General features: G+C 38.1%; 2 protein-coding genes across 2 annotated transcripts; both read left to right on the top strand.

The window, feature by feature from the left end:
* On the top strand, window positions 1-3549 carry LOC144436918 (neutral cholesterol ester hydrolase 1-like). The gene is made up of 4 exons (XM_078125784.1): window positions 1-138; window positions 1486-1720; window positions 2212-2278; window positions 2745-3549. The coding sequence occupies exons 1-4, from the start codon at window positions 1-3 to the stop codon at window positions 3547-3549; spliced, it is 1245 nt and encodes a 414-aa protein (XP_077981910.1).
* A 1245-nt stretch (window positions 3550-4794) lies between these two features.
* Window positions 4795-9298, top strand: LOC144436767 (arylacetamide deacetylase-like). The gene is made up of 4 exons (XM_078125627.1): window positions 4795-4935; window positions 6065-6293; window positions 7825-7888; window positions 8497-9298. The coding sequence occupies exons 1-4, from the start codon at window positions 4795-4797 to the stop codon at window positions 9296-9298; spliced, it is 1236 nt and encodes a 411-aa protein (XP_077981753.1).
* Window positions 9299-9543: the final 245 nt, after the last annotated feature.

Below are 9543 nucleotides of genomic sequence, written 5' to 3'. Positions count from 1 at the left end.
ATGTCTCTGTGGAATTTTAAGTGGAAGTTCTTGTTGGTCGTAGTAGCGATGTATCTATACACTCCGCTGCCACCAAGCGTTACTAACCCAATCAAAGTCTCTGTCGTAAATGGGGTAGCTAGAACGGGAATAAACTTGGTAAGTACAAGAGGGATGGTTGGACCGGGTCAAGGTCAAGCTGATATACCTGTAGTAGGTGAAGATGCACACATATCTGTCATGAATTTGTAATACTGTGTTTAGATTATGTGAATATCAAGGTAGATTGTATGTCGTAACAATCCTTGCCATTTTCCCAAGTGAGAAACGATTTTTATTGACTTAAAGATAGGTAATAAACCGTTAAAATACTGATCAATTAGGAATCAAGTATTAAGAGAAAGACATAGTTACGTAGCATCCTGGTCATTGAGTATTTAAAAAAAATATTTTTCGTTAAAATCCCTTCGTAATGAAGGGATCCATTCATACGAACATTGAATTGTCATATCCCATTATAATCTAAGTATATACAACGTTTAATACAAATCCAACCACACGTCACGTATGGTTGTGATGATATAGAGTGGCCAGCATATCGTAGTAGTGACGCTAATTAAATATATGTTATAATAAGTTCGGTGAAACTGCCTACAGCAGACGCTTTCAAAGAAATGATCAGGTGCAGTCAAAGATGCTGTTCTTGCAAAAAGCTGTTCTTGCACAATTTTTCAGTGGGGGGGGGGGGGGCAATCGGCCGCGGGAGGGAGCAAACAAGGTAGAATTGCGGTCGTGAAGTTCTGATTTTGAAGGGGAAACATGGAATTATGGGGAATCAGTGGTATATTCTGGCCCATCAAATAATTTCAAAATGCAATAGAATGAATTGAAATTAGGCTAATTGTCAAATTTGAAATGATTTTGTTACAAGATATGGCCCTTTTGCCAATATGTTGAATAATTCATTCTGATATTGAAAGTTAAGGAAATACGTGTATTTGTCTGTGAGGATGGCACTTTATGGCCATTAGGTTTGTCTTCTGTTAAACATCATGAGAATATAACGACTGTACCATATTTGAACTTCCGTTTTATCTAACATTCGCGGATCGTATTTCCTAATTCTGATAAATGGCTTTCAGATATGAAAACTTTACCTTGTATCTTTCATTATCGTAAAACGTGTAAGATTGCCTAATCGAGTGGTTAAACCACTCGCCTCGCCTCTTACCACTGCGGCCGGGGTTCGAACCCAGTCGGGGTTTGATTAAATTTTCAATGCTCTAAGTAAGAGTGTCGCTCATGATCAGTTTGACTCTACCGAACAACGCAGGTTTTCCCTGGGTACTCCGGTTTCTCCCTGCATTAACACTGAACCCATGAGGGATGGCCCTCACTGGACTTCTTTGGAGACAGCGTTTATATACTTAAAGAACTAGCCAGTATAAATAAAGATTATTAATTTTTATTAATTTATTACTTATTATTGATGCATACTCTCTACAGGGGACAATTCTACAATATTTAGGAGTTATACAGCAGTACCAAATACATCGTCCAGCTATGAACATAGCTACACAGATCGTAGACTTAGTACAACCAAGAATGCCTCACATCAACGTTACTGATCATGATTTCGATGGAGTACTAGTAAGAATGTATGCACCGCTGGAAAGTACGGGTGATAAATTCCCAGCCTTGGTTTTTATCCATGGCGGCGGTTGGGCAACGTTGGGTTTAGGTAATTTAGTGTGCACATCATAAAACTGTTCATAAAGATAGCTAAATGCTGTTTGTTTGTTTGTCTGTCTGTCTGTCTGTTTATTTGTCTGTCTGTCTGTCTGTCTGTATGTTTGTTTGTTTGTCTGTCTGGCTAGATATCTGTCTGTCTTTCTTTACACCTGTCGCTACCGCGTCTGTCCCTCCCTTCATCCATCCCGATCCATCCACCCATGTATAAATCCATCCACCCACACATCGACCCACCTAACTACACATTACTGTTTATCGTATGACCACCCATCTGCCTGTCTCTATACGTTAATCAGTAAATCAATCAATCAATCAATCAATCAATCAATCAATCAATCAATCAACTGACCATTCAACTATTAACAAAAATTAGACCGAATTATCAAACGCTGATTTGAAAATGATGAACCATCCTTAATCATAATTATTATTGTTAGTAGTTTATTAATAGTAACCACAATATACATACCCACTTTATAGATGCTTATAATCAAGTTATGGTTGATTTGACTGATATGCTGGGACAGTATGCCATTGTATCTATAGGGTAAGTTATGGAAATATTATGTTTTCTTCGGAAAAGTGGTCGGGACCACACTCTAATCACAAACTTTTCCTATTTAAAATGTCACCAAGAGGATCTCCCTATGGCACTAAACAAGTAATGCCAATATTTCCAAAATAGTGTACCATACTTTTGGTTGAGAATCCCGTTAAAATGATAGCCTAAGGGTACTTCTAGATTTGACCGGAGACGTTGGAGAGACGTCTATGATTTCAGCTACTTACGCCATGGCACCCACCCTTGACAAATTTAAAAACACTGTGTATAGTATGTATGTATGTATGTATGTATGTAAAAACTGACCTCGCTCAAAAGAATGATAAAAAGAAGAATCCTAATATTAGCGACATCATGACACTATAATAAGAATAGCTGTTATTGAACAGTGTGGGTTGTTTCTTCAGCGGTGTGACTATTATCATCTAGTTCTTATCATCTTCTCTGACAGGCATAGGCTAGCTCCAGAAACCTTCTATCCAGGGCCAGTAGACGACTGCTACAGAGCAACTAAATGGCTATTGCAACATGCAGACGAATATAACGTGGATGCAAACAGGGTTGGCATATCTGGTGAAAGTTCTGGTGGGAATTTGGCAGCGTCCGTTGCTTTACAGCTGAAGGAGAACAAAATTACTCCAAAATTGAAATTACAGGCTCTGATTTACCCCCTTCTACAAGCTCTAGATTTTTCTTTGCCGTCATATCAACGAAATGAGAAAGTTCTCGAAGGGTTACTCTCCATTAAAGTTATGGTTTATTATTGGTTGCTTTACGCTATTGGAGAGGGGCCACGTGATCTAGTAGATGCCATGTTTGAAGGGCAATTTCTTCAAGCTGTAACTATGAAGAATTCTAATCACACACACTTTGCTAAGTACATTCACCACGAGTTACTCAACAAGGAAGATATACAAACTGGGCTTACACCAAAATTGACTACTATGAAAATGACCATGGATGAGATTCCAGAAAATCTGTTCAGTACATTATTAGATCCATATTTTGCGCCACTTTTGGCAGACGATCTCACTGGATTGCCATACACGCACATTTGGACTGGAGAGTTCGATGTTGCGAAGGATGACGGAACCCTTTACGCAAGAAGACTGAAAAATGCAAGCGTAGAAGTGAATATTGATGATATACCAGGCGGGTTCCATGCAATGCTGTATATGGGTTTGAAAGTTGGAGGACTTGAAGTTGGCCATCGACTAAGGGAGGACATTGTCAAAGTGGTGAAAAGGATATTGTGATGACGTGGTGGGAGAAAGATCATGAAGATATAAACAGTAGAAATCGCTGCTATGTCGTCTTTCGGGTGTGTGCGGACACAAGTCAAGCTAGCCGACGGATCGTGATTGTTTTCCTACCAGAAAGTGAAATGTCCTAAAAGTATTAATAAATTTTTGTTGTGTTGTGTTATGTTGTGCTGTGTTGAGGCAAAAGCTGTTAGAGTGACGACCCTATTTTTTCTGTTTCTCATTAACTGAAAGACCCAAATTTCAGCTCCGACATCAAAATAAAAAAGCTTAAGTGTATGGACTGTCGACGTCATCTACAGCCATGACGGCGATGAAGACACTTAACTTGTTCACGAACAGAGAATTTCTTTCATGACGGAAGTAGGGGGCTGAGAACATACCAATTATGTAGAGAAGTTGGGAAAGGGCTTGTTACCAGGAATCCAATTAAAAGAAGATAGAGAGGAGGGAAAGGAGAAGCAGACATGAAGATTATTTTTTAGTTTTTCACTTTTTTTTAAATCGACCGACCGACCCATAGTTGCCATTAAAAAGTAATGAGAAACATAAAAAAATAGGGCCACTCTTATCCAGTGCATTGCAAAGAACGCACTCCTTTTGTACATTCAGACTACTGATGAGAGCTTTACAAGAGAAGAGGTGAATTGAAAGAATGTCTTGGAAAGAGAGAATAAAGAATTATAGATAATATAATGGATAATCATTCTATAAAATGAAACGTACAGAGTAGTTCATTATGAAGAGAAATGACAAACTAAATACTTATAATGAGAAATGTGAACTTTTCAACCCAATGTAATAAACTTGCCTAATACTGTGCATGTATCTTTTTGTTCTTTTTGTTAAATTTTGAGTTTACCCATCCCCGTTTCTTTCCCCTTTCTGTTTGTAATACTTTTTCATGGCTACTGAAATAAAATACATTTCTTACACCTATATTTAATTGCCTGTTGGAGAATAGTTTTGTTCCAATGCCAGTGCAGTACTTTTAAGAGTTTGTGATCGACCAAAATTACTTACAAGAACATTTGCATAGCTGTGCGTGCCTGTTTGAAATATCTCTCCATTGCGTGCGATGTCAGTGTAATATTGACACAGAGTGAAGAGTTCACAGTGCAAAGGTCAACATCCGTATATCTGTCTGTATATCATATCCGTCTTTTACATTTAGAGCTGCGCATCGTTATCAAAACTTGTGTTTGACCAGCCTCTCGGTACGTAGGATTTCTGTACACCATGGGGTTTATTTGGAACGTTACGTGGAAGATTGCTCTAGCTCTGACTGCCTTCTATTTATACACTCCGATGCCATCAGGTATTTCTAACCCAATGAAGGTCACATTTCTAAATGCTGCAGCCAGAACGGGAAAACACATGGTGAGTGTACTACTACTAGTTGTCGCGTTGTCGGGTCAAAGGTCAATAATACTATGCGGTTGTCCCAATATATTGTCAGATTTTACCTGGTCATTGTTAATAAACAAAGGATTGTGTACAATTTTAGTGACCAATCCGAAATTACGTACTGTCGCAAAGTTCAATATATCACCTTATGGTGCTATCCGAGTTAAATAGTGTCTGCGTATGTTCGCGTGTGTAATTCTTTTTTTTTTACAATTATTATTATTTCTTGTATTTCCATCCCATAATTTAACTGTCTTTGTTGAATGAATAAATTATAAATTATGCTCTTGGAACAATCAAGCCAATCATGACATGTTTTATTTCAGTTTTCTAGTACATTTCGTCAGAAATGAGTGTGGTGTTTGAACTCAGTTCACAATTATGCCGATAACAAGTTACCGATTGCTTATCACTCCACCAGGGAGTGGTTGCAGTAGAAAGACGATTTGAGTTCCGTATCTAGGGACGCGTATCCATGAAATCAGCACAACGTCTGGTGACATCATGACTTCCTTTGCAATGTGTAATCTATTTTGTATAGTTAACTGAATTAGTAAATGTTCACCATATTACAAACACCGGTAATGCCAGTACTAGTATTACTGTCATGTACCAGTATCTCATTAATTATTTGTCAGTTTATTTCAATGTCATCTTCTGACATGTCCCGAATCGGTCTGAGATGTGTCTCTTCATGCGACTGTATTTTTTGTCGTCGTGGGCACTCAAGGCTTGTTAACCATAAACTCTCTCTCTCTCTCTCTCTCTCTCTCTCTCTCTCTCTCTCTCTCTCTCTCTCTCTCTCTCTCTCTCTCTCTCTCTCTCTCTCTCTCTCTCTCTCTCTCTCTCTCTCTCTCTCTCTCTCTCTCTCTCTCTCTCTCTCTCTCTCTCTCTCTCTCTCTCTCTCTCTCTCTCTCTCTCTCTCTCTCTCTCTCTCATTATCTATTTCGCAAGCCAGAAATTCGGGGATGTCTATTTGATAAACATCACCCTGTCACCAGTAGTATTCATGAGATGAATATAATTAATTGTATACATTTAACATCCTGTGTACCTTGCTCTTGCTTATTTTAATCTCTAAAAATTAATGTTTATATTTTAGGCAACTTTTATTGAATACATGGAGTGGGGTACTGAAATTGGTGTGACAAGATATCTATTTGAGAGGGCACAACGGAGAGATAAGGAAGATACTGCTGATGAGGTTAGATCCTATGATACCAAGATAGCAAATGTACCCGTACGTGTGTATGAACCTAGTACGGCCGACTCTGCACGACTACCTGCTATCATTTACCTTCATGGCGGTGGAATGGTTATGGGAAGTATCGGTACGTATGAAACCACAGGAAGTACCGACCGGGTCGCCATATACGGGGTCCTGTACTGATGATGTGGGTGGCGGTCTGATTTCAGCCACTCATTCAAAGTTTGATTTTTTTACTGTGAAAAGTTTGTCCAAATGGACCTATTCAATAATTATCGTTGGATAAAGCACATGTAAATTGTTTTTAGAAATTCGTTGACAGATGTTTAACAATAATCAATGGCGCGAGAAAAAAACGACTGAAAAAAAAATGATTAAGTACCAGGTGCACCATCTTAGAAATTAATAACAAGTCAGTATCTAAGCACTGCGTGAGTCTTCTAAGTGCTTGTTACCTTAGATAAATAGTCATGAATATTCAGTATGCATCTAATAAATATGTATATCTGCCAAGTCTTAGGGACGATCGCACAACCTCAATAAGCGAACATGGTTCGTTTAGGACAAAACCCCTAAACAAGTGTGACATCACAGTTTATATATCATGTAAAACATGATGCAAAATATATAGAGGACATACCGCTATGAAATATAGCGGTGTGACAGCTATTATATAGCTAAACTAAACTAAAATATATACCGGTCGTACGGTGCAATGTACAAACATTGTAAACATGAATTTCCAACCTTATGAATTACCTATTTACTGGGATGATCGTCAACACATCAAAGTGCTACCTGAAACCCAGCACTGTATATCACATTAGATGTCAATTTTAATCAACTTATCAACATTACATCTCAGTAGTAAATACGTACAGAACCTGTTATATACTGAAGGCGTGAACGCTTTCGAAATTTGGTTAGAAGTTCGAAAACGAAGTTCAGCAATCGTATTGAAGCCAGACCCCTCATCCTAAACGAACGAAGTTCGCTTATATATTGAGCTTGTATGACTGTGTGCGATCGTCCCTCGCGAGGCAACGGTAGACCAGTGTGCGAATAGTAAAGGTGAAATAGAGTTTCGGTTTGGTAGTCTTGGCAATCGCACAAATTTATGTGATTTGAATCATGAAACGGCCTTCCAGAACCCAAAGTTTTTGAGAAATCTATTCCCTTCAGTGACGCTCCCCTTTAATTGGCATCCCTCAATTATCGACACCCCATTCCATTGTTGGGATTCAATGAATATATCATAAAACGATTAAAAAGTTTGCCATTGGTATCAAAGCATGAAACAATTCCTTCAGAATATTACATTCTTCTTTTAACGAGTCATTAACAAGAAAATCGATCATCAACTTTATTCTACGATGTTGTAATAAATTTCAAGCATTTGCTTTCCAAGATAGAGGATGTCGACAATGTATTCCAACAGTCGTCATATCGTATATACTATTACTAGTACATGATTGTACCTTCCACGTCTACAAATGATACATTACAGAATGTATATATGATTATTATATCGCTTCGTCTTCCTGTTTTACTCTCCAAATATTATGTGCTTTGCATGATGAAAACAATAACTGATTTTCTTTTGAGAGTCACTAGATACATTTACCATGATCAGTTCTAAATGTTATTTCTCCTAGATTCCTATGACGAAACGACCCGTTTTCTGGCGACTACTTTGAAAATAAAAATTATATCAGTTGGGTGAGTTTTACATTTTTTAAGAGAAACTATTTTTTTGCAACATGCATCTTTTTGTCTCCATAAGTGTAATTTATATTTTCAGTTTTGGTTCGTATATATGTATATAATCGCATGTGTCTCCGAGTTTGTGTGTGTGTGTGTCTACATGTATGTATGTATGTATGTATGTATGTATGTATGTATGTATGTATGTATGTATGTATGTGTGTATGTGTGTATGTATGTATGTATGTATGTATGTATGTATGTATGTATGTATGTATGTATGTGTGTGTGTGTGTGTGTGTATGTATGTAGTATGTATGTATGTTTGTTTGTGTGTGAGATGGGGTGGTGTTGGGGGTGCTGTGATGTTTAGTTTCTGTTTGTTTGTTTGTTTGTTTGTTTGTATGTATGTATGTATGTATGGGTGCATGTGATGTGTTTGACGAGGTGTGTACATATGATACAAATGTATGTACATGTGTATAATTTGTATGCATATGTGTGCGTACAATATACAATTTATACAATTATATATATCATTGCAGTGTACAGTATTTCAGTTAAGTTTTGTACTTTTACTATTCAAAATGTCAACTGGTCTAAAATCTCCGTTTTACTTACAGTTACCGTTTGGCACCAGAGAACCCCTTTCCAATACCTCTACAGGATTGTTTTATCGTGACGAAGACAATTCTACAACGTCCATGGAACTACAACATTGACGCTAACAATATCGCCGTAGCGGGCGACAGCGCCGGTGGCAATCTAGCAGCTGTGGTGGCCCAGAAGCTCCACCTTCTCTCTCGTGCAGAGGAAATACCGAAATTAAAGTTCCAAGGTCTGATCTATCCAGTCTTGCAATCATTGGATTTTAACTTGCCGTCTTATTTACAAAACCATCGGGTTCTCTATGGCTCACACGATCGGAAAACAGCGATTGGGTTCCGTCTTAATTACGCCCTCGGAAGTGTTGATCCGAAAAATGCTGAAATCGTGTTAGGAGGGGAGCTACTGAGACACGTGGAAACGACGGATAAGGCCTATGTATTATCCTATATAAACGCTTCTCATGTACCACAAAAGTTTAAGCAACGAGAATCCAAAGTCAATACATCATACAGCGACGAAGGCCATCCAATACCTCAAAAACTGTTCAAGACTTTCATTAATCCAACTTTTATGCCTCTTATGAGAAAAGACCTGCAAGGATTAGCTGATACTTACATTATGACGTGTGAGTTTGATGTACTGAGGGATGATGGGATACTATACGCACGACGACTGAAGAAAGCTGGGGTCGAAGTTAAGTGGGACCACATCGAATCTGGTTTCCATGGAATTTTCAGCCTCGGTGAATCATATGAAGCCGGAAAAGAAGCCCGTGAAAAGTTTATAGCTTATGCGAAGAAGAAATTTGAACTTTAAATGCAGAATGATAATGTAAATATTCTCCCATGCAATAAAGTTGGAGTCCGCGGACTAGCATTTTTTTTGAACTTGTAACTTTTCTTTTGTATTGTGTTACTTTCAATTTCCCGCCAAAACATCCCCAGGTCAGAGGTCGTTTTCTGCTAAAATCTTGGTATACCTCACCCTTATTCAAATGTTCACCCTTGAACCACAGCACAGAAACATGTCTTATTTTGAAGTTAACTTGAAATTGTCTGTTA

The sequence above is a fragment of the Glandiceps talaboti genome, chromosome 6, assembly GCF_964340395.1.
Source record: "Glandiceps talaboti chromosome 6, keGlaTala1.1, whole genome shotgun sequence".
NCBI classification, from domain to species: Eukaryota; Metazoa; Hemichordata; class Enteropneusta; family Spengelidae; genus Glandiceps; species Glandiceps talaboti.
Note: the sequence above shows the minus strand (reverse complement) of the source record. Positions and strands in the feature narration are given on the sequence as shown.